Source organism: Aquarana catesbeiana, linkage group LG01 (genome assembly GCF_042186555.1).
Source record: "Aquarana catesbeiana isolate 2022-GZ linkage group LG01, ASM4218655v1, whole genome shotgun sequence".
Classification (NCBI taxonomy): Eukaryota; Metazoa; Chordata; class Amphibia; order Anura; family Ranidae; genus Aquarana; species Aquarana catesbeiana.
Window position 1 is genome coordinate 970,804,716 of NC_133324.1, and position 25,937 is coordinate 970,830,652.

The window sequence follows — 25,937 nt, forward strand, 5'->3', positions numbered from 1 at the left end:
CCCGTGCGTGACAGCACCCGTGAATGCACACGCATGCGTAGTGGGACCCGTGGCCGTGTTCCCGTGCACCTGGATTGCCGGTTACTGGCAGGATCTTCATGACATTGCCCCCCCCAAGGGGCAGCCTCCGGCTGCCCCTTTGACAAAATTTCTCTGGATGGGATCTTTTAAAAGATTGTAACAGATCTTCAGCATGAATATTATCTTCCGGTTCCCAAGAATTCTCTTCTGGGATAAACCCCCTCCATTTTATCAAAAATTGATTCTGGTTACCTCTTCTGCTATGGTCCATGATAGCCTCCACCTCGAATTCCTCCTCCCCATCTACCAAAATTGGATCAGGAGGATCCGTACTTCGGCCTGGAAATGGATTAGAAACAGAGGGTCTGAGCAGGGACACATGAAAAACTGGATACACCTTTAGTGAATCCGGGAGTTCAAGTTCGTATGCAACTTCATGAATTCTCCGCTTGACAGAAAAAGGCCCAAGAAACTTGAGACACAATTTCTTTGAAGGGCAAGCCAACCTGAGGTTTACTGTAGACAACCATACCTGATCCCCAGGTGCAAGTAAGAGCTCACCTCGCCTTTTCTTATGGAAGGTTGCTTTATTATACTCCTGGGTCCTGGTCATGGTCTCCTGTAAAACTTGGTTGTTGGAAGTAAAGAAGTCCAATTTCTCCTGGACTGCGGGTACTGTACATTCTGGAAGAGAGTTAGGTAAAAATGAAGGGTGGAAACCATAATTCGCAAAAAACGGAGTTTGTTTGATAGCAGAATGAATAGAATTGTTATAGGCGAATTCGGCCAATGGGAGAACAGAAATCCAATCATCTTGGGCAAAAGAAGAAAAACAGCGCAAATATTGTTCAAGGGTCTGGTTTGTTCTTCCTGTTTGCCCATTAGTCTGGGGATGATAAGCCAATGAAAATGAAAGCTCAATGTTCAAGGTTTTACACAGAGACCTCCAGAATCGGGAGGTAAACTGTACCCCCGATCTGAAATGATATTAACTGGTACCCCATGGAGCTTGATGACTTCTTTAATGAATGCCTGTGCCGTTTCTGTAGCTGAAGGGGTGCCCTTCATTGGGACAAAGTGGGCCATCTTCGACAACCGGTCCACTCTGACGAAGATTGAGGTGAAGCCCCCACCCGGGGGTAATTCTACAATAAAGTCTATAGAGAGCATTTTCCAAGGTCTATCTGGGACAGGCAAGGGTTTTAGTAGTCCCCATGCCTTTGTTTTGTGCCCTTTGTTCCTGATGCAGGTGGTACAGGACTCCACAAACTTTTTAAAATCTTCGCGTAGCTGAGGCCACCAGAAGGTACGCTGTACCAGATCAGTGATCTTAGCCACGCCAAAATGCCCAGCCAATGCATGATCATGACAGAGGTCTAGTACTGCAACTCGTAGTGTTTCAGGTATAAAGATCCTATTCTCATGCCACAGTAACCCATCCTTAACTTGGAGTCCTGCCTTAATGGAAGATCCCAATCCTGCAGGAGCCTGCTTAATCTGGGAAAGCAGGTTTCCCTGAAGTAAAAGAAAATTCCCCGGGGACAGAATGGTGTCTGGAGGGGAAATCTCTTGGGACTTGTGAAACATCCTGGATAGGGCAAAAGGTTTGGTTTTTTTGGAGCCAGGGCGGTAGGTGACATGAAAGGAGAACCTGGAGAAAAAGAGAGCCCATCTGGCCTGACGTGGCTTCAACCTTTTTGCAGATCTCAAATACTCCAGGTTCTTATGATCCGTAAAAATTAAGACTGGATGAGCGGCACCTTCCAACAGATAGCGCCACTCCTCCAATGCTGACTTGATTGCCAACAACTCTCTGTCACCTACATCATAATTTCTCTCTGCCGTGGACAATTTACGAGAAAAGAAGGCCACAGGATGCAGCAGGGCCTTAGTTCTCTGTCTTTGGGACAGCACTGCCCCTACTGCAATTTCAGATGCGTCCACCTCTAGTATAAATGGCAGAAAGGAATCTGGATGCTTTAGTTCAGAGGCGGAAGTAAAAAGGCCCTTGAGAGTCTCAAAAGCCTTTTGGGCTTCAGCAGAACAATGGAAGCGTGTACCTTGTTTAGTTAGTTGTGTGATGGGTGTAATGATGGCTGAGAACCCTTTAATAAATTTACGGTAAAAATTTGTGAATCCAACGAATCGCTGGATTCCTTTTTTGTCTGTCGGGACTGGCCAATCTAGGACTGCAGTGACCTTTTGAGGGTCCATTTTAATCCCCTTACTGGAAATGACTAACCCCAAAAATTGAATACTTTCCTGTTCAAATTCACATTTTTCAGCCTTTGCATATAGACCGTGTTGTCGAAGCGGGCCCAACACACTTCTGATGTGCCTGCGGTGGGATTCAAGGGAACAAGAAAAAATTAATATGTCATCTAAATAGACGATAACAAACAGGTCTAGAAAGTCACGTAACACATCATTGAAAAAGTACTGAAATGTAGCAGGGGCATTGCACAGGCCGAAAGGCATCACTAGGTACTCAAAATGTCCATAGCGGGTACAAAAGGCGGTCTTCCATTCGTCTCCGTCCCTAATACGAACGAAAAGGAATTTCAGCACCGGGAAGTAACTCGATGGGACAGTCATAGGCCCGGTGAGGGGGTAACACCTCTGCCCTCTGCTTGCTAAATACATCCAAGAAGTCTTGATAGGCTGAAGGGATGGACGGATGTAGACTAGGATCTGTATCTAGGCAGAGCAGGGTAGGGTTTTCCTGAGCATTCTGAGTTCTGCAGAACTGCTGGCAATAAGAAGAAGGGAAGGTAACCTCACCCGTGATCCAATTAATGTCCGGATTGTGAGCCTGTAACCATGGCATGCCGAGGATTATGGGAAACAGGGGTGAAGCGATAATATCCAGGCGTAGCTGTTCTTGATGGGCATTGGAAATGGAGAAGGGTATTGGGATAGTCTCCTGGGTAACAGGTCCAGATTTAATAGCGGTTCCATCAGGTAGATGGATAGAAAGTCCATGGGCTTTAGGCAACAAAGGTATCTGGTGTTGGGTAGCAAAAAGAGAATCCATGAAACAGCTGCAAGCTCAATAATGGCGGTTATCTGCAGAGTCCTTCCTGGAAGCTGTAGCAGGAGAGGGAGAGCAAGGTGAGTGGTATTCTTAACCAGAGGTGTAACATAGTAAGTAGACAGAGATAAGCCCTTACGGAGTTTAAGGGGACAGTTCCTGACATAGTGCCCAGGTTCCCCGCAATACAGGCACAAATTATTTGCTCGACGACGTTGTCGTTCCTCCTGGGTGAGAGAAGGCCGCATGACTCCTAATTGCATTGGCTCAGGGAGGTTAAACGTGGAAGCAGGTGGTGTTGGTGATGAGTGATGGGGAACCTTAGGGGTAACCCAAGTTGGAGGAGAAGATCCCATAGCTCTCTCAGACCTACGCTCTAGTAGGCGCCGATCGATCTGGATGGCTAGATCGATTAAGGCATTTAAAGTCTGTGGTGTACCCACGCTGGCCAATTCATGCTTCAGAGAGTCAGAAAGTCCCATCTGAAACTGATAGCGGAGAGCCGCATCATTCCAATTAGTGTCTGCACTCCACTTCCTGAATTCAGCCACATAGTCCTCTGCTGCCCTGCGACCCTGTTGAAGGGTATGCAGAGCCGCCTCCGCAGTCACGGACAGCTGGGGGTCATCATACAACTGACCCAATGCGTCAAAGAAGGTGGAGAGATAGGTCAGGGATATGTCCTTTTGCTCCAAGAGGCGATGGGCCCAGGTTTGGGGGTCACCAGAAAGCAGAGAAATTACGTAGCCCACCTTGGTAGGCTCCAGGGAAAAGGTACGTGGCTGAAGAGCAAAAAATAATTCACAGGAGTTGCGGAAGGCCCTGAACTTATGGCGATTCCCGGAGAAACGTTCAGGCGTGGGGACCTTGGGTTCTGGAGGGAGCATCACCACCGTTGAGGAAGGCCCGACTGAAGGAGCAGGAGCAGAAGGAGCCCCCTGGACCCCAATGGGATTAGACAAGGTTAGCACTTGTTCCTCCAGCCTGGTGTATCCTTGCTGCAGATTCTTGACTGCTTCAGTCAATCCTGCCAGGTGCGCACAAAGTTCCTCCATGGGAGACGTTCCTTGCTCAGGCTCAGACATGGCTGTCTGCTACTGTCACGTACCTGGTAGGTTTTGGGCCTGAAGTGCAGAGAAAGACCTCCCTTACAGCTCCCACTCCCGTTCCCCTGGAATGGAGACAGAGGGCCAGGAGTGAAGAGTGGTATGGGTGCCTGGCAGGATCAACAGTCGCTGGAAGTTCAGTAGTGGTGGCACCCTCTGGAACCTGAAGCTGAAGAGAAGACTGAAGACCGAGACTGGAATGCAGGGAGGACCAAGAACCCAGCAGGTAAGCAAGCCGGACAGAAGAACAGGGCTGGAACCAGGAACAAGCAGCAGGTAGTAGACTAGAACGCTGGACTGGAACCAGGAACAAGCAGCAGGTAGGAGCCTGGAACGCTGGACTGGAACCAGGAACAAGCAGCAGGTAGTAGACTGGAATGCTGGACTGGAACCAGGAACAAGCAGCAGGTAGTAGGACTGGAACGCTGGACTGGAACCAGGAACAAACAGCAGGTAGGAGCCTGGAACGCTGAACTGGAACCAGGAACAAACAGCAGGTAGGAGCCTGGAACGCTGGACTGGAACAAGCAGCAGGTAGTAGACTGGATGCTGGTATACACAGCGGGAAGGTCAACAAGCCGGTGGTCGGTATTGGTCGGACAGCAGAGGTACCAGGGATTACACAGAGGGATGGTCAGGCAAGCCAAGAGGGTCTGGTGCAGGCGGATAGCAGGATGGTCAAACAGGAAGCCGGGTCAGATAACAGGATACACAGATCAGATCAGGTTAAGCACACGGAACACTGTAGAGCAGACAGCGGGGATAGAGTGTGACAGACCGGTTTAAATAGCCCGCCTGACACCAGCGGGAGTGCGCGCCCGCGTGCCCGTGTGTAACAGCACCCGTGAACGCGTGCACATGCGCAGTGGGACCTGTGGCCATGTTCCTGTGCGCCTGGATAGCCGGTTACTGGCAGGATCTTCATGACAGTCCCTCATGGATGTCAGCAGAGCCAGGTGTGGCCCCGAAAGTGGTCTCCTCCCATGATGGCGACAGAGTTGGACGGTAGTCTTGTTGCTCCCTGTTACCCCCGTTACTCTCTGGGATAGGCTGTGGATGGTGGTGGCTCTGCTGGTCTTCTTCTTGGGCAGGGCGTCTGACCTGTGGCTGGCAGTGGATTACCTGCAGAAACACCGGCTCAGCTGCTTCTGGCCCACCTACTTGCTGGTGCTGCTGCCCTCCCCGCTTACCCAGAGCCTCAGCTTCAGCTGGGTGTTCACCGACCGCAGCCAATCTCCTCCCGGGGGCAACTGCGTCTGCTTCCGCCTCTGTTCCTCAATTCTGCAGGGCTCTGTCCACCTGCTGCACTGGGGGCATCTGAAGGCACATGGAGGATAGAGTGACTGACTAATGGTGGCTGAGGACACATGGAGGATGGAGGGACTGACTGAATGTAGATGAGGAGGGACTGAAGATACAATGATTCATGGAGGGACTGACTGACAGGGTCTGAAGACATGACACATGGAGCCTGGAAGGACTGACTGATGGGGTCTGAAGATATAATGACATATGGAGGATGAAGGGGACTGACTGCTGGGGTCGGAAGACATAATGACACATGGAGGATGGAGGAACTGACTGATGGAGTCTAAAGATACAATGACACATGGAGGCTGGATGGATCAACAAACGGGACTTCTTATGGCTTTCTTTCAACAATGGCTTTCCTCTTGCCACTCTTCCACAAAGATTTGTGGAGAGCACGACTAATAGTTGTCCTGTCAACAGATTCTCCCACCTGAGCTGTGGATCTCTGCAGCTCCTCCAGAGTTACCATGGACCTCTTGGCTGCTTCTCTGATGAATGCTCTCCTTGCTCAGCCTGTCAGTTTTGGTGGACGGCCATGTCTTGGTAGGTTTGCAGTTGTGCCATACTCTTTCCATTTACGGATGATGGATTGAACAAAGCTCCATGAAATGTTCAAAGCTTGAGATATTTTTTTTATAACCTAACCCTGCTTTAAACTTCTCCACCACTTTATCCCTGACCTGTCTGGTGTGTTCCTTGGCCTTCACGATGCTGTTTGTTCACTAAGGTTCTCTAACAAACCTCTGAGGGCTTCACAGAACAGCTGTAATTATACTGAGATCAAATTATACACAGGTGGACTCAATTTACTTATTAGGGGACTTCTGAAGGCAATTGGTTCCACTAGATTTTAGTTAGGGGTATCAGAGTAAAGCGGGGTGAATACAAATGCCCCCCACACTTTTTACATGTTTATTTGTAAAAAAAAATGAAAACCATTTATCATTTTCCTTCCACTTCACAATTATGTGCCACTTTGTATTGATCTATCACATAAAATCCCAATAAAATACATTTACGTTTTTGGTTGTAACATGACAAAATGTGGAAAAAGTCAAGGGGTATGAATACTTTTTCAAGGCACTGTATTAATTCAATAAAGCCTCCAACATGCATGTAATTAATTATTATTGGCTGGCAAAGTGAGCACATGATTAGGAGTCAAATTTGTTCCTACAGTACAGCTTTTTTTTTAAACACTCTGAATTCCAGTCAAAGCTCCTGTCACTAAATAAAATGGTTACCTTACCCTAATGGTCACACGTTGCGTTTGCTTCGCTTCAAAAATTATACCCCCTTTCTTGGTACTTCAAAGCCTCCATAGAAGTCCATCATAATGCTCGCTAACAGCATCTGCAGCATTTGAGGGGCATTTTTTTCAGAATTAAAGTTTGCTTTGTTTTGGAGGTACTGCAGGTATGAGATATCCCAGGATGCACTGGGAAACCAACAAGTGAACCAGAAAGACATCATTAGCAGTCACTTCCAGTTAATGTGTGTGAGTGTCTGGTGCAGACGTCATCTAATGTGGAGCAGCAGGAAGGTGAGCAAGGTCTGTACCAAAGTGGAGCAACTAGCAGACAGCACACGTGGTGTGCAACATGGGAAGACTATAGTGGAAGGTGAGCGGGGACCAGAGAGGGAGGACCAAGCGACAGAGGATCAGTGGAGCTGGGGGGGATCGGAGCAGGAGAAGCTAACAGATGTCACACGTGGTGAGCAGCATGGGAGCAATAAAGTGGGAGGTGAGCAAGGACTGGTGAGAGAAGGGACTGAGTGGTAGAGAATCATCAGAACTGGCGGACAAAGGCAGGATAAACTATCAGATATCACATGTAGGATGAAGCATGGGAACAATAAAGTAGAAGGTGAGCGGGGACTGGAGAGAGAAAGGACTGAGTGGCAGAGAATCAGCAGAGCTGGAGGATTAGGGTGGAAGAAACTAGCAGATGTCACATGTGGGGTGCAGCATGGGGGCAATAAAGTGAGAGATGAGCAAGGACTGAAGAGAGAATAGGCTGAGTGTCAGAGACTCAGCAGAGCTGGGGGACCAGGGTGGGAGAAGCTAGCAGATGTCACACATGGGGTGCAGCAATAGAGCACTGTACAGTAGCGGGAGGTGAGCGGGAGGTGAGAGAGAGGAGAATTGGCAAGCCAGAGGATCAGCATAGGTTGAGTTTACTACTGAATGGAGGATCAGCAGAGTTAGGGGTTACTAATGAGCAGGGGATTAGCAGAGCTGGAGGTTACTACTGAACCAGGGTGATAATGAGTTGGGGATCTGCTGGGTGGGGGTACTAATGATCTGGCATCTGCTGAACAGGTGTACTAATGAGCTGGGGGTATTACTAAGCTGGAGGTACTACTGAGCTAGGGTTCTACTGAGCCCCTTTAAAACAAAAAATCAACAGCGCTGTACATAGACCGTTCTATCTGGAAACCTGGGCTCAGCTTGTGCCCCTGAAAATGCAGAATCTGACGAAACGTGTAGGGCTGAGCTGCGTAGTGATATTCTATTACTATGTAATGTGTCAATTGCTTATTATGTTTATTGCTTATGGATTTCACATATGGTTTGAAAGCAATCTGTTTATTTAATGACAAGCACCTCACATCAGAATGAACACTTGTTCACACCTGTCCACCTGTTTTTAGTGGACAGGATCAGATGTTGGTGGGAGTCAATGGACACATGTCTGTTGACACCCGCCGCTCCATAGAGGAGACCGGTGGGTCCAATCTGGTCTGCCTGAAAAACTTTTTTTGGGTGGACCTGTTCTGCACTGATGATGAGTTTTTTAAATCATTCAGGTTGAGCAGTGGGACACCTGAAGGACATGTCTTACACCTGGTGCCCTGTAAATACACAGACTGGCTGACAATCTATAGTAATCCTGTATCATGAAAGTATTGTAGACCAGAACTTTTTTTTTTAGGATGAGTAGGGAGGGGTAAAAAGCCCTGTTATACTTTTATTGCAGGGTTACATTAGAGAGATTTCTCCTCGCTTCCTGTCCAGCTAAAAAAAAAATTACCAGATGGGAAGTGAGGAGAACTCTTTAAAAGGAACACAGACAGAAATACAATTTTTTCTAGTAGAGCGGGTGAAGGTGGTTGTTGCTGTCAGTGTTCATGCTGAGGACAGGTTGGGAACTCATACTATACCCCATCTGTGCCTGCGTGTGGCTGCTCAAATGAGAACACCTTACACTATCCTCAGATGAAGATGTGGTCCTCATGTTGGAAGTGTGCTGTATGGTGACCACACTTGAAGGTGTTAAGAATCTTCCTGCATGATACTTCTCATGGAGAATGTGTTTTATCACAATCTTCTTTTCCAGGGATCTTTGGATTAGGAATGGTAGAGGGCCTCACTGAAGGATGGAACATCACAGTCATATGTACCAATGAGAGCAATTCTGAGAACCAAATCCAGTTATTGTGCAACTTGGAGATTTTCATCTGCTCATCGATGGACGTAAGCCAGGAGAAATTTACCATTGACCAGTCTTCCATCCAAGTACCAGGCATTGTGTTCAAGGCAAGAGGGGAAGGAGCCCCAAACTCACTCCTTGCCAGTTACAGCTGTCAGAGCAAAGATTGGGTCAACATGTCCACTGTCTTCTCCACTGTTCCGGGTAGGTCACATCCAGGGATGACACTCAGGTAGGGCAGTAGAGGTAGATGCCCCAGGCAGAGCAAAAACAGGGGGTGCATTACCACACAGGGAAGAAGAAAAACTCTTTTTAAAAACTCCATGAATTCTGGGAATTTATAAGGTAAAAGGAGTAAAAACTCACGAAGGACTGCAATGTTTAGGATGGAACATTGGGACATGTGTTATAAGTGGCCTTTATTCTTGCTTAAAGGATCTGATAATATGTATAGAAATGTCTGAGCTAGGTGGAGGTTACAAATAACATTGCTGATACCCCAGAGCATCTCAGGTCTAACCAGTCATTGGGCCCATAGGGAGGGTTCTTTCGGAGGAACCACATAGATGTCTCCACCCAAAGGCCTACTGTATGTAAGAGATAACCATTTACATTGGGAAGTGGGAAATTATTGGCCTTTGTTCTTGCTCGGAGGATCAGAGGATCAGATATTATGTTTTGAAATGTATAGAAATGTCTGAGCTAGGTGGAGGTTACAAATAATGTTGCTGGTACCCAAGAACATCTCAGGTCTAATCGGTCTAACTGGTTATTGAGCCCATAGAGGGGTTCACCATTATGAACCACATAGACATCTCCACCCAAATGCCTACATAAGAGATAATTCACATTGGGAAGTGTGATATTAGTGGCCGTTGTTTTTGCTTGAAGGATCAGATATTATGTATAGAAATGTCTGAAGTAGGTGGAGGTTACAAATAATGTTGCCGCTACCCCAGAACATCTCAGGTCTTACCAATCACTAAGCCCATTGGGAGGTTCTCCATGAGGAACCACATAGAGGTCTCCACCCAAAGGTCTACAGAAAAATAGCTACCAGAGGTAACCATTACCATTGGGAAGCGCCACACCACAAAGATGCTTGAGGGCAATAGGATCAGGACTGCTTGCACTTAGAGTTTGCTGTTTGCTGGCCAAAGAGTTGCTGCCTTGTTCCATGAAAAACTGAATTAAAGTACACTCTGGGAAATGTTATTGGAACAAACAGCGGGAGGTACGTGTTGCATGTTACCTTCTGCATGATATCTATGAAATCTGGGCAGAGCTGGCCTTAGGGCTCATTCAGATGGCAGATTTGTGGCATCTTCTGTGCAGAGCTACTGCAGATGGGTGTGTATCCTCCTTGGAGCTCATTAAAACCTATTAAAGTGGAAGAACATTCAGCACCGGCATGGACACAATCCCATGTTAAAATTTGACATGTGGACAGGAGTGGGTGCAAGGATCCGAATGTTGTGCCTGTACGTTTCGATACACGCACCCGCTCCCGCCAGCATATCAAACTTTGACATGGAGTGCGGCCCACTTCCTTGTCCAGACAAGAAGGAGGGAACTAATGTCTCCCCATGTTGTGCACAGTGGGCCCCCCCTCCAGGGCCGGACTGGGAATAAAAACCAGCCCTGGAAATAAATTCATACCAGCCCCATAGTATTTTTATACCAGCCCAACCGCATAACGCCTTTATTTTCTTGTTCACAAAAGGGAAAACCATGCATTTTAAAGCACATTTGAAGAGTGTATTATATATAGATAAGAGAGACATGGCTTTTACAAACAGCAGCAATTTTTTTCAAGGCGAAAACTTATGCCATTTACTGGCACATTTTTTATTGACACTGCAAAAAAAAGGTGCCGTAAATGGCAGTTTTCAGTGCAAATATCAATATTTAAGCTATAAACTGCTATTAGCAATGTGTTAAGTTAAACAAAAGTCAAAAACCATATTTCTCCATTTACATGAAAGTCAGATTAATATAACCCAACACAGAGTTCCCCCATATATCAGGAGGATTCCCCTTTACAGTGCAAGGGAACTCTGATATAAAGGGGAACATTGCAGATCATAATCTAAGCAGGAACTCTGATATAAAAGGGGGGCACTGGTGACCAGAGACCCCACTTATATCAGAGTCCACTGCATTCCCCTTTACATCAGAGTTCCCCCTTGCACTGTAAGGTGGAATCCTGCAGACTATGATGTAAAGGGGAACTCTGGGAATGTGGGGAGGACTCTGGTGACCAGAGAGTACCTTCCGCAGAAAGAAAACACTAAAGTAAGGGGGTTTACTGATATAAGGGGAAACCTATATATCAGTGCCCCCTTACAATATTGTATTGACCCCTCCCCCCCTCAGGTAGGCCTGGCGGCGCTGTCACTGACCTCCTCTCAGGTGCACCTTACAGGGCTCAGTCAGTCGGCTCCAGCTCAGTGGCTCTGGTTTTATCCCATAGTTTCCTCTCCACAGTCCATACATGTCTGACTTCTCCCATGACCCTCATCCCTGCGGCACTCCCATTGTTGACTCCACCCCAGATTGCAGACGTGATATAAGACAAGAGATGGTCAGAGGCTGCGGATGGTACAGAGGAGGTCAGAGGCTGCGGATGGTACAGGAGAGGTCAGAGGCTGCCGATGGTACAGGAGAGGTCAGAGGCTGCCGATGGTACAGGAGAGGTCAGAGGCTGCCGATGGTACAGGAGAGGTCAGAGGCTGCCGATGGTACAGGAGAGGTCAGAGGCTGCCGATGGTACAGGAGAGGTCAGAGGCTGCCGATGGTACAGGAGAGGTCAGAGGCTGCCGATGGTACAGGAGAGGTCAGAGGCTGCCGATGGTACAGGAGAGGTCAGAGGCTGCCGATGGTACAGGGGAGGTCAGAGGCTGCCGATGGTACAGGAGAGGTCAGAGGCTGCCGATGGTACAGGGGAGGTCAGAGGCTGCCGATGGTACAGGGGAGGTCAGAGGCTGCCGATGGTACAGGGGAGGTCAGAGGCTGCCGATGGTACAGGGGAGGTCAGAGGCTGCCGATGGTACAGGGGAGGTCAGAGGCTGCCGATGGTACAGGGGAGGTCAGAGGCTGCGGATGGTACAGGAGAGGTCAGAGGCTGCCGATGGTACAGGGGAGGTCAGAGGCTGCCGATGGTACAGGGGAGGTCAGAGGCTGCCGATGGTACAGGGGAGGTCAGAGGCTGCCGATGGTACAGGGGAGGTCAGAGGCTGCGGATGGTACAGGAGAGGTCAGAGGCTGCGGATGGTACAGGGGAGGTCAGAGGCTGCGGATGGTACAGGGGAGGTCAGAGGATGCGGATGGTACAGGGGAGGTCAGAGGCTGCGGATGGTACAGGGGAGGTCAGAGGCTGCGGATGGTACAGGGGAGGTCAGAGGCTGCGGATGGTACAGGGGAGGTCAGAGGCTGCGGATGGTACAGGGGAGGTCAGAGGCTGTGGACGGTACAGGGGAGGTCAGAGGCTGCGGATGGTACAGGGGAGGTCAGAGGCTGCGGATGGTACAGGGGAGGTCAGAGGCTGTGGAGGGGGGATGACAGGAGGTCAGAGGCTGCAGGGGGGTGACAGGAGGTCAGAGGCTGCGGGGGGGGTGACAGGAGGTCAGAGGCTGCAGGGGGGGGACAGGAGGTCAGAGGCTGCAGGGGGGGGACAGGAGGTCAGAGGCTGCAGGGGGGGGCAGGAAGTCAGAGGCTGCAGGGGGGGGACAGAAGGTCAGAGGCTGCAAGGGGGGACAGGTCAGAGGCTGCAGGGGGGGGCAGGAGGTCAGAGGCTGCAGGGGGGGCAGGAGGTCAGAGGCTGCAGGGGGGGGCAGGAGGTCAGAGGCTGCAGGGGGGGCAGGAGGTCAGAGGCTGCAGGGGGGGGCAGGAGGTCAGAGGCTGCAGGGGGGGCAGGAGGTCAGAGGCTGCAGGGGGGGCAGGAGGTCAGAGGCTGCAGGGGGGGCAGGAGGTCAGAGGCTGCAGTGGGGGTAGGAGGTCAGAGGCTGCAGTGGGGGCAGGAGGTCAGAGGCTGCAGGGGGGCAGGAGGTCAGAGGCTGCAGGGGGGGCAGGAGGTCAGAGGCTGCAGGGGGGGCAGGAGGTCAGAGGCTGCAGGGGGGGCAGGAGGTCAGAGGCTGCAGGGGGGGACAGGAGGTCAGAGGCTGCAGGGGGGATGACAGGAGGTCAGAGGCTGCAGGGGGGACAGGTCAGAGGCTGCAGGGGGGGGAAGGAGGTCAGAGGCTGCAGGGGGGGGCAGGAGGTCAGAGGCTGTAGGGGGGGACAGGAGGTCAGAGGCTGCAGGGGGGACAGGTCAGAGGCTGCAGGGGGGGGCAGGAGGTCAGAGGCTGCAGGGGGGGGCAGGAGGTCAGAGGCTGCAGGGGGGGCAGGAGGTCAGAGGCTGCAGTGGGGGCAGGAGGTCAGAGGCTGCAGTGGGGGCAGGAGGTCAGAGGCTGCAGTGGGGGCAGGAGGTCAGAGGCTGCAGTGGGGGCAGGAGGTCAGAGGCTGCAGTGGGGGCAGGAGGTCAGAGGCTGCAGGGGGAGTAGGAGGAAGAGGCCACCAGACAAGTACTCACTGCGGTACTTTTAAAAATGGCGCCGCTCGGCGCCATCGTCACTGCGCATGCGCCCGCATTTCCGAGAATTGCCGAGTGTGTACGGACTTTCCCGAGCACAGCTAGCTCGGGAAAGCCCGTACACACTTCCGAGAATAGCGATAGCGCATGCGCAGTTGCATGTCAGCCTGGCGGCCCCGCGGCCATGTTTCTTTCAGGCGCTGCTGCCCTCACAGCGGCACCAGGGGCAGCCAGACAGCTGGCCCACCGGGGGATTTCCCGGTATCCCGGTAGGCCAGTCCGGCCCTGCCCCCCTCCCTTGAGGCCCGTGTGCACAGCACATATTGCACTTGTAGATGATAAGCCACTGTTCACACGCATCTGCCAGAGGCTCTGCCCAGAGGACAAGGCTAATCTGCCACCTAATGATCCTTTAGAGCTTCTGCACAGTGTCCTAAGACATTCACATCAATTAGAGAGAGGTATGTGTATAATCTGCAGATAATGCAATTTGTCTTGTTGATCAGCTGTAATGTTTGAAAGCTTTAATAAATAATGAAGATTTAAAAAAAAAAAAAAAAAAGACATTCACATCACTCCCTGCCCTTAAAGTTAAACCAAGAAAAAAAAAACCCTGCAAGACAAAGGCATAGCATACTAGCTCATTATGAATTAATTACCTTAGATCGAAGCCCCCGCAGCGGTCCCAGTACACAGCTCCGGCCAACGACATCGCTGCCGGAGTTACTTCCGGGTATCGCGGGCTCCTGCGCTGTGATTGGCCGAAACCGCGATGACGTCACTCCCGCGGGAGCTGCCGGCAATGGCACACTAACTGAAGCAACGGCATAAACGTGCCATTGCTTCAGTGCGCATGTGCCGGTGACCGGGTAGCTACAGGTAAGCTTTATTATAGGCTTACCTGTAGTCAAAAGTGGATTGTAAGGGTTTACAACCACTTTAAAGTGGTTCTAAAGGCTGACTTTTTTTATCTTCATGCATTCTATGCAACTTACCTGAACTTCCTTTCGATCCAGCAATGTACACAAGAGCATTGGCTCTATGGGAACTCTCCCTCTTCATTGGCTGAGACAGCTTCTGTCAATCACAGCCAGTGAACCAATAAGGAGCGAGAGGGGGAGGGGCCGAGCTGCAGCTCCGTGTCTAAATGGATATGAAGAGCAACAGCTTGGGAGTGTGCCTGCTTGGGTGCCCCGATCGTAAGCTGTTTGCTGTGGGGGCAATCAACAGGAGGGAGGGGCCAGGGGCGCCGGCGGAGGACCCAAGAAGAGGAGGCTCTGGGCACACAGAGTGGGATCTGCTAGGTCCCGTAGACCTTGCAACGATCCCAGTGGCATGCCTGCGCATGCACCGAGCCCCGCACATGTGCAGACATGCCGTGGGCCCTACCAGTAAACTGGGCAGAGCTTTTGCTCCTTGCCTGCGCAATGCGCAAGATCCCACGAGCTGCCTCCTGGGGGTGAGTGGTGTATAAATAACCATGAGGCAGGAGACATGGCCGCACGCATGCGCAGAAAATCCACGCTGGATCCCGGAGTGACTTGCGGTGTTCTGTGCATGCACGGGGTCTGGGTACACCATCAATGCCTAGGTGAGAAAGACCTGAACTTTAGGAACAAAAGTTACTTACATTTTTTTTTTTCACAATTATGTATAAGGAGAGGACCACTGAAAAAAGGGTGAAGGTCCACTTTAAGGTCTAGCTAAAACACATTGTAATGATATTGTTTAACTGTATTTATGAATAAAGCCTGCAATGGTTTCATTCATACAAGAACGGCTGTGATCAATCCTGATGCACAGAATGGGACCCAAATATCACACTGTAAAATAAATAGTGATCTCGCGCAACAGTGAATGATTGCTACGTAAATCATGTGCAATATAAAATATATAAACGAAAAGTGGATGTCACCAGTGAATAATAAATTAATTAATAAATAGAAAATTAATAATAAATATAAAACAAAATGATGGGACAAAGAAAAGATGATGGTAATCAATAAAGAATGGTGATTAATAAAGAAAGTTCACGTAGCAAATCCTCTTCTTATTGGGTAATCAGCTCAATTGGATCAGTCCCAGAATGTGGTGATGTAGTATAATAGCCCACAAACTAAATAATGAAGAGGAATGATATCAAAAATCCACAAATGTGCTCACAGAACTCTCACCTCCAATCCATGGATAATCAGCATTAAAGTAGTTGAACGCTTCTCTGCAGGGCCGGACTGGGAATAAAAACCAGCCCTGGAAATAAATTCATACCAGCCCCATAGTATTTTTATACCAGCCCAACCGCATAACGCCTTTATTTTCTTGTTCACAAAAGGGAAAACCATGCATTTTAAAGCACATTTGAAGAGTGTATTATATATAGATAAGAGAGACATGGCTTTTACAAACAGCAGCAATTTTTTTCAAGGCGAAAACTTATGCCATTTACTGGCACATTTTTTATTGACACTGCAAAAAAAAGGTGCCGTAAATGGCAGTTTTCAGTGCAAATATCAATATTTAAGCTATAAACTGCTATTAGCAATGTGTTAAGTTAAACAAAAGTCAAAAACCATATTTCTCCATTTACATGAAAGTCAGATTAATATAACCCAACACAGAGTTCCCCCATATATCAGGAGGATTCCCCTTTACAGTGCAAGGGAACTCTGATATAAAGGGGAACATTGCAGATCATAATCTAAGCAGGAACTCTGATATAAAAGGGGGGCACTGGTGACCAGAGACCCCACTTATATCAGAGTCCACTGCATTCCCCTTTACATCAGAGTTCCCCCTTGCACTGTAAGGTGGAATCCTGCAGACTATGATGTAAAGGGGAACTCTGGGAATGTGGGGAGGACTCTGATGACCAGAGAGTACCTTCCGCAGAAAGAAAACACTAAAGTAAGGGGGTTTACTGATATAAGGGGAAACCTATATATCAGTGCCCCCTTACAATATTGTATTGACCCCTCCCCCCCTCAGGTAGGCCTGGCGGCGCTGTCACTGACCTCCTCTCAGGTGCACCTTACAGGGCTCAGTCAGTCGGCTCCAGCTCAGTGGCTCTGGTTTTATCCCATAGTTTCCTCTCCACAGTCCATACATGTCTGACTTCTCCCATGACCCTCATCCCTGCGGCACTCCCATTGTTGACTCCACCCCAGATTGCAGACGTGATATAAGACAAGAGATGGTCAGAGGCTGCGGATGGTACAGAGGAGGTCAGAGGCTGCGGATGGTACAGGAGAGGTCAGAGGCTGCCGATGGTACAGGAGAGGTCAGAGGCTGCCGATGGTACAGGAGAGGTCAGAGGCTGCCGATGGTACAGGAGAGGTCAGAGGCTGCCGATGGTACAGGAGAGGTCAGAGGCTGCCGATGGTACAGGAGAGGTCAGAGGCTGCCGATGGTACAGGAGAGGTCAGAGGCTGCCGATGGTACAGGAGAGGTCAGAGGCTGCCGATGGTACAGGAGAGGTCAGAGGCTGCCGATGGTACAGGGGAGGTCAGAGGCTGCCGATGGTACAGGGGAGGTCAGAGGCTGCCGATGGTACAGGGGAGGTCAGAGGCTGCCGATGGTACAGGGGAGGTCAGAGGCTGCCGATGGTACAGGGGAGGTCAGAGGCTGCCGATGGTACAGGGGAGGTCAGAGGCTGCCGATGGTACAGGGGAGGTCAGAGGCTGCCGATGGTACAGGGGAGGTCAGAGGCTGCGGATGGTACAGGAGAGGTCAGAGGCTGCCGATGGTACAGGGGAGGTCAGAGGCTGCCGATGGTACAGGGGAGGTCAGAGGCTGCCGATGGTACAGGGGAGGTCAGAGGCTGCCGATGGTACAGGGGAGGTCAGAGGCTGCGGATGGTACAGGAGAGGTCAGAGGCTGCGGATGGTACAGGGGAGGTCAGAGGCTGCGGATGGTACAGGGGAGGTCAGAGGATGCGGATGGTACAGGGGAGGTCAGAGGCTGCGGATGGTACAGGGGAGGTCAGAGGCTGCGGATGGTACAGGGGAGGTCAGAGGCTGCGGATGGTACAGGGGAGGTCAGAGGCTGCGGATGGTACAGGGGAGGTCAGAGGCTGTGGACGGTACAGGGGAGGTCAGAGGCTGCGGATGGTACAGGGGAGGTCAGAGGCTGCGGATGGTACAGGGGAGGTCAGAGGCTGTGGAGGGGGGATGACAGGAGGTCAGAGGCTGCAGGGGGGTGACAGGAGGTCAGAGGCTGCGGGGGGGGTGACAGGAGGTCAGAGGCTGCAGGGGGGGGACAGGAGGTCAGAGGCTGCAGGGGGGGGACAGGAGGTCAGAGGCTGCAGGGGGGGGCAGGAAGTCAGAGGCTGCAGGGGGGGGACAGAAGGTCAGAGGCTGCAAGGGGGGACAGGTCAGAGGCTGCAGGGGGGGGCAGGAGGTCAGAGGCTGCAGGGGGGGCAGGAGGTCAGAGGCTGCAGGGGGGGGCAGGAGGTCAGAGGCTGCAGGGGGGGCAGGAGGTCAGAGGCTGCAGGGGGGGGCAGGAGGTCAGAGGCTGCAGGGGGGGCAGGAGGTCAGAGGCTGCAGGGGGGGCAGGAGGTCAGAGGCTGCAGGGGGGGCAGGAGGTCAGAGGCTGCAGTGGGGGTAGGAGGTCAGAGGCTGCAGTGGGGGCAGGAGGTCAGAGGCTGCAGGGGGGCAGGAGGTCAGAGGCTGCAGGGGGGGCAGGAGGTCAGAGGCTGCAGGGGGGGCAGGAGGTCAGAGGCTGCAGGGGGGGCAGGAGGTCAGAGGCTGCAGGGGGGGACAGGAGGTCAGAGGCTGCAGGGGGGATGACAGGAGGTCAGAGGCTGCAGGGGGGACAGGTCAGAGGCTGCAGGGGGGGGAAGGAGGTCAGAGGCTGCAGGGGGGGGCAGGAGGTCAGAGGCTGTAGGGGGGGACAGGAGGTCAGAGGCTGCAGGGGGGACAGGTCAGAGGCTGCAGGGGGGGGCAGGAGGTCAGAGGCTGCAGGGGGGGGCAGGAGGTCAGAGGCTGCAGGGGGGGCAGGAGGTCAGAGGCTGCAGTGGGGGCAGGAGGTCAGAGGCTGCAGTGGGGGCAGGAGGTCAGAGGCTGCAGTGGGGGCAGGAGGTCAGAGGCTGCAGTGGGGGCAGGAGGTCAGAGGCTGCAGTGGGGGCAGGAGGTCAGAGGCTGCAGTGGGGGCAGGAGGTCAGAGGCTGCAGGGGGAGTAGGAGGAAGAGGCCACCAGACAAGTACTCACTGCGGTACTTTTAAAAATGGCGCCGCTCGGCGCCATCGTCACTGCGCATGCACCCGCATTTCCGAGAATTGCCGAGTGTGTACGGACTTTCCCGAGCACAGCTAGCTCGGGAAAGCCCGTACACACTTCCGAGAATAGCGATAGCGCATGCGCAGTTGCATGTCAGCCTGGCGGCCCCGCGGCCATGTTTCTTTCAGGCGCTGCTGCCCTCACAGCGGCACCAGGGGCAGCCAGACAGCTGGCCCACCGGGGGATTTCCCGGTATCCCGGTAGGCCAGTCCGGCCCTGCTTCTCTGCTGTGTGGGTTGGTAACCACCAGGGTGTGCTCCGTCACCGTGTAGCTGATATCTTGTGTCCAAATCTACACACTGTGTCCGTAGTCTGACCAGTCCTTGGTTATGTAGTAAATGTTCTTCCATAAATGTTTGGAAGGACATTTACTTTATAAATTCAGAAATTCGAAAATTCGGAATTTGTATTTTCTAATTTTTGGATTTTCTAATTTCTGAATTTTCGAATTTTCATATATTCGGAAATTCGAAAATACAAATATTTGAAAATCCGAAAAAAAGAAAGAAAATCCGAAAGTTCAAAAGAAAGAAAATCCGAAAAATTCAAAATAATAACTAACTAACTAATAATAACTAACTGTTAAATTATAGGTATTGGAATTTCTTTTCAAATTTGTCTTAGAATTTCCAAATTTTCGAAATTTCGGAAATTCGAAAATCCAAAAATTCTAAAGAACGAAAATCCAAAAATAAGAACGAAAATCCAAAAATTTGAAAATCATAAATAATAACTAACTAATAATGACTTACCTATTACTAACTATTAAATTATAGCTATTGGAATTTCCTATCAAATTTGGCTGTTAGTGAACGTAATGAATACAAATTCATCCGAAGTTAAGAATTATCCGAAATAACGAATGCTGCATCTAAACAAATGTAACGAAACAAGTTAATAATAAATAATAATTATAAAAAGTTTTTATTATTATTGTTATTTATAATTATTAATTTGTTACGTTCCATTTGTTTAGATGCGGCATTTGTTATTTCGCATAATTAGTAACTTCGCATAAATTCCTATTCGTTATGCTCACTAAGGTTCAGGAAAAAACTCAAGACTTACCTCTTCTAAGAAGCTGACAACACAAAACGCATTTAGCGCCTTGAGGCGATTCAGTTCGCATTTGCAGCGCTTTACAAATCATTTATTCATTCATTCATTCACTAACAGCCAAATTTGAAAGGAAATGCCAATAGCTATAATTTAATAGTTAGTAAAAGGTAAGTTATTGTTAGTTATTATTTAATTTTTTTTCTTTAACAATAGTTTTTTTATTGAATTTCACATTAGATTGTACAGTACAGGTTGCAGTTTGTTCAAAACAAAACAGTAGTTATACAAATTGTCAACACAAGAAATTATATCAAGTTAGTTATTATTTCAGATTTTTCGAATTTTCGGATTTTTGTTCTTTTGAATTTTCGGATTTTCATTCTTATTTTTTGTATTTTAAAAATGTTTGAATTTCCAAAATTTCCAAAATGTAGAAATTCAAAAATTCGGAAATTCTGATAGCTCAGAATTAACAAATTTGTCAAAATTCGTTAAAAAACGAATTTGGAACGAAACTAATTGCACATGTCTACTGACCACCGAGCCCCACAGATTACACCTGGAGAACAGACTCCAGCTGCACCCCTCTCCCCTCCACTGCAGCTCCTCCTCTATCATAGGTACATACAGGGGGCGTGCCCAGGGCTGCTGATAAGGCAGTACAGCCAGCCACCTTGTACTGTGCCCGGGCCCCATCAGTTCAAAAAGGGGGGCCCAGACAGCAGATGAAAGGGACGCATGTACTAGAACCAATCCCCCTGCAATGCAGCCGGAAAGGGGGAAAGAGGAGGAGAAGCTGGCAGTGCTGCAGGGTTGGGGGGGTGGCAGAAGAGGATTGGTATCTGCAATAAGACCGTACAGCCAGCCCTCCTGTAGGGGGGCTGGTTGTACGGTCTTATTGCAGATACCAATCCTCTTCCGCCCCCCCATGCAGCACTGCCAGCTTCTTCTCCTCTTTCCCCCTTCCGACTGCATTGCTGGAGAGCTGGTTAATTTTCTGGCCCCTTCATTTCCTGAATGAACACAGTGAGCGATCGGTACCAATCACTTCTGTGCCCATTCATTACTGAAGCATAGAAAACGATGTTTACCATGCTTCAGTTCGTGAATGAGCAGGAAACCTCAGAATGCTTTCTATTCATTCCTCTGTGCAGCTGAGGTTGCAGAGAAAGGGACTGAAAAATGTCCTCAGTTACTTTTGTCTGGCGGTGGGGGGGGGCATTCAGGTAGGCTCTGTGGGGCCCTGTGATTTCAAACAGCAGCCTTGGGTGTGCCTGGGCACACCCTAATCACTCTGTGCAGTGCCAATTCCCCCTACTGCTCAGGCTTCCCACTGCTTCCCCTCCTTACCTGTCCCCTCTCCCACCACCCCCGGCTCCTGCGGGGGTTGTTTCAGAATGGAGAGTGGGGGAAGTAGCTTATCAATAAGTCATTTTAACAGCTCCTTTCTTTTCTAAATGAAAACACTCACTGTGTTCATTCATAACCGAAGCATAGTAAACAGTGATTACTATGCTTCCGTTTGCGAATGAACAGGAAGCCGCTCAGCACAGAGCACTTCCCAGTCATTCACTGTCCAGTACAGCTGAGGCTGCAGAGAAAGGCACGGGTGTGTTTGAGTTTTGGGGTGCACACCCCTAATGCGATGGGCTGCGCACACCTATGTCTTCTGCACTTGGGTTGTCCCCATGTACCAAATATTTTATGTCTTCTTCTTCCAGATCCAAATACCACAACCGTGCCCGTCTCTCAACCGGGTACAATTTCCTGGCACAAAAGCAGCAAAAAACAACCAACCAAACCCAAAGAAGAGCTAGAAAGTCATTTGCCGAAGGAGAACAAGAAAGACAAACCGAAGACAACAAAACCCGGAGACTGTAATAAAAACCCCAATGGGAGAGGAGGTAAGAAAAACAAAGGCAAATGTGAAGGAGGCGATGGGGAAGGTGGTAAAAGTGAACACGGTAATAAAAACCCCAATGGGAGAGGAGGTAAAAAAAACAAAGGCAAAGGTGAAGGAGGCGATGGGGAAGGTGGTAAAAGTGAAGACGGTTATAGTCGGGATGAAGCTGAAGAAGGTGATGGAAAGGACTCCGATAAGCGACTCAATGAAGGGTAAGCTGACCGTCACAGTGAAAAGACAATTCTTTACTCTACAGAAAAATTGAGACCATGGGCAATATATGGAAATATCTGGGGACCATAGACATTAGACCTGTGGTGTCCAACAGTGGCGGTTCGCAATGCAGGGTGCAGGAGCGCCACCCCCCCAATCCATGCACCCAACCCCTAATCTACATGCAGGGCGCCAGACACATGGATTCCAATGGGTTTTTTCTTTTTTTCTAAAGCACGTGATTAGAGCCTGAGGTTCTTATTGGCTTAAAAAAAGGGTGGGCTTGGGGCGGAGAGCACTGTGCCCCGAGCCCACCCTTTTTTGAAGCCAATTAGAGCCTCTGGCTCTAATCATGTTCTACTAAAAAAAAATAACACTCACCTATCCCCATTGGAATCCATGCATCTGGCACCCCGCATGTAGATTAGGGGCCAGGCACATGGATAGGGCTGGGCGGCGCCCCTGCACCCTGCATTACAGGCACCCACTTGTGTGACAATAGCGAATGAATGAGTATTTGAATAGCGAATAAATGAATAAAGCAAGGTCCATAAAGACATGGATAAGCGAGTTTGGGGGGGAGGAACTTGACTGGCCTGCACAGAACCCTGACCTCAACCCAATAGAACACCTTTGGGATGAATTAGAGCAGAGACTGAGAGCCAGGCCTTCTCATCCAACATCCCAACATCAGTGCCTGACCTCACAAATGTGTTTATGGAAGAATGGTCAAACATTCCCATAGACACACTCCTAAACCTTGTGGACGACCTTCCCAGAAGAGTTGAAGCTGTTATAGCTGCAAAGGGTGGGCCAACTCAATATTGAACCCTACGGACTAAGACTGGGAGACCATTAAAGTTCATATGTGTGTGTGTAGGTAGGCGTCCCAATGCTTTTGGCAATATAGTGAGTGTGTGTGTGTGTGTGTATATATATATGTATATATATATATATATATATATATATATATATATACATATATATATATACACACACACACAACACATTTTGTGCTGTATTAGCGCTTATTCATGACTCGTGTGGTTGATTTACTAAAACCGGAGAGTGCCACTGTGCATTGTAGCCAATCAGCTTCTAACTTCAGCTTGTTCAATTAAGCTTTGGCAATAAAACCTTGGAGCTGATTGGTTTCTTTACAGAGCTGCACCAGATTTTGCACTCTCCAGTTTTAGTAAATCAACTCCACAGAGTCCTGATGAGGTGCTAATATAGCGTTAAAACGCGTTGACTTTTTCTCATTCCCCACAGTGTTGGTTGCTGTACCATGTTGCCTTTTACCTTAACTCCTTGGTGCGGGCCGCATGCACCTCAACTCTGAGAGGCCGCACATATACCTACCTAAAGGTAAACAGACCTGTGCCGAAAGCATGCTCCCGGCACAGTTACTGGTGGCTAACGGAAAGCTCCTGATCACAAACCCCGCCCCGCCTCCCGGCTTCTAAAACCCCTTAAAGGGACAAGGGTCGGAAGGTGCTGGCGCCAAGTGTTTTAAAATCAAGTGAATCAGCCAAGGATGAGTGGAGCAAGGCACCACATCCCAAATTAATGAAAGAAAATGGAAAATGAAATAAGGGGACTTTTTAGGTGCCTGAAACAATGAAAAACTATATCACATATAGTAAAAATAGCTAATTTTTGTTAAATACATTTGCTAAAAAAGACTTAACAAACTTCTATTTAAAGTTGCGTGATCAGACCAAAACACTGAAGAATGAAATATAACTACTGTACAAAAACGTAATTCTTGACATGTTTCGCTAGAATATATAGCTTCTTCAGGAGATTCAGAATTGTGTATTCACCCAAAACTAATTTCAGTTCAGTAGGCGAACACATCAGGGCCAGCGGACCGCCATTTATTGAGGATATCAGTGTGTCATAGGAGAACCAGAATGAACTTCCAGAGGGTCAAATCTCCAAAGACTCCAAACCAGCCAAATCTCTAGGCTGCAGATGTCAGTGTGGGGCTCCTGGAGCCCTTTGGAAGTTCACCCAGGAGCCCTTTGGAAGTTCACCCAGGAGCCCTTTGGAAGTTCACCCAGGAGCCCTTTGGAAGTTCACCCAGGAGCCCTTTGGAAGTTCACCCAGGAGCCCTTTGGAAGTTCACCCAGGAGCCCTTTGGAAGTTCACCCAGGAGCCCTTTGAAAGCTTATGCAGTTTTGAAATTGGATTTTGGACTGCTTCTATCTTCTCTGCTGTGAATGATTATAAGCTTTTCTGTTTGGCTCCCTCCGGTGATTGTTTAATTAATTGCAGCTTCTTAATCTTCCAAACCAGCTTTTTACATGCTACAGATCATTATATGGGCATTCTGGTTCTCCTATGACACACTGATATCCTCAATAATTTGGCGGTCTGGTGTCCCTGGCGTGTTCGCCTACTGACCTGAAATTAGTTTTGGGTGAATACGCTGTACACATATAACTACGAATCTCCTGAAGAAGCTATATATTCTAGCGAAACATGTCGAGAATTACCTTTTTGTACAGTAGTTATATTTCATTCTTCAGTGTTTTGGTCTGATCACGCAATTTTAAATAGAAGATTGTTATATCTTTTTTAACAAATGTATTCAATAAAAATTTGCTATTTTTACTATATATGTTATAGTTTTTCATTGTTTCAGGCACCTGAAAAGTCCCCTTATTCCATTTTCCATTTTCTTGGGGGTAAAGTAAAGATGGGCTTTTTTTGGGGTTCAGTCATCCAAATTTTTGTGCATATACAGAGTATGGTGTGACGGACCGGGCTTGCACCCAAAAAGTGAGAGGTGTGTATGGGATCGTGGTGGCGAGCCGGCCTTGGAGCAGCGCTATACTGTCTATCCCAATATTTTATTGTGATCAAATCCCCCCCACACACACACTGCACTGTGATCCCAATCTGCTCACCTTTGCATTGACCCCTTAATTACAGGCAGGGCTGGTGCAAGGATTTTTGACACCCTAGGTGAAACCTAATTTTGCCTCCGCCCCTTGGCCTTACCCCTGACTCCACCCCCTTTGCCCTGCCCATGTATACCCCACCTTTTTAATGAAGCGCCCATCAAATGCAGCCTCACCAGTGCCATCAAATGAAGCCTCACCAGCGCCCATCAAATGCAGCCTCACCAGCACCCATTAATGCAGCCTCACCAGCGCCCATCAATGCAGCCTACCAGCACCCATCAATGCAGCCTACCAGCACCCATCAATGCAGCCTACCAGCACCCATCAATGCAGCCTACCAGCACCAATCAATGCAGCCTCACCAGCGCCCATCAAGGCAGCCTCTCCAGCGCCCATCAGTGCAGCCTCTCCAGCGTCCATCAATGCAGCCTCTCCAGCATCCATCAATGCAGCCTCACCAGCGCCCATCAATGCAGCCTCACCAGCACCCATCAATGCAGCCTCACTAGCGCCCATCAATGCAGCCTCTCCAGCGTCCACCAATGCAGCCTCACCAGTGCCCAACAATGCAGCCCACCAGCGTCCATCAAATGCAGCCTCACCAGCACACATCAATGCAGCCTACCAGCACCCCTCTGTTCACCATGCTCCTCCAGTCCCCCTCTGTCCTCCATGCTCCTCCAGTCCCCCTCTGTGCTCCTCCAGTTCCCCTCTGTCCTCCTTGCTCCTCCAGTTCCCCTCTGTCCTCCTTGCTCCTCCAGTCCCCCTCTGTGCTCCTCCAGTCCCCCTCTGTCCTCCATGCTTCTCCAGTCCCCCTCTGTGCTCCTCCAGCCCCCCTCTGTCCTCTGTGCTCCTCCAGTCCCCCTTTGTCCTCCGTGCTCCTCTGGGTCCCCCTTTGTGCTCCTCCAGTCCCCCTCTGTCCTCTGTGCTCCTCCAGTCCCCCTCTGTCCTCTGTGCTCCTCCAGTCCCCCTCTCTCCTCTGTGCTCCCCTTCTGTCCTCTGTGCTCCTCCAGTCCCCCTCTGTCCACCATGCTCCTCCAGTCCCCCTTTGTCCTCCGTGCTACTCTGGTTCCCCCTCTGTGCTCCTCCAGTCCCCCTCTGTC

At 49.6% G+C, this 25,937-nt stretch overlaps 1 protein-coding gene across 1 annotated transcript in view; it reads left to right on the forward strand.

The window, feature by feature from the left end:
• LOC141128837 (uncharacterized) overlaps window positions 1-25,937 on the forward strand; it is a 120,674-nt gene that overhangs the window by 51,865 nt on the left and 42,872 nt on the right. The window contains exons 4-5 of the mRNA XM_073616394.1: window positions 8,811-9,107; window positions 21,528-21,710. Of these exons, the coding sequence (XP_073472495.1) occupies window positions 8,811-9,107; window positions 21,528-21,710 (480 nt within the window). The remainder of the gene's footprint in view (window positions 1-8,810; window positions 9,108-21,527; window positions 21,711-25,937) is intronic.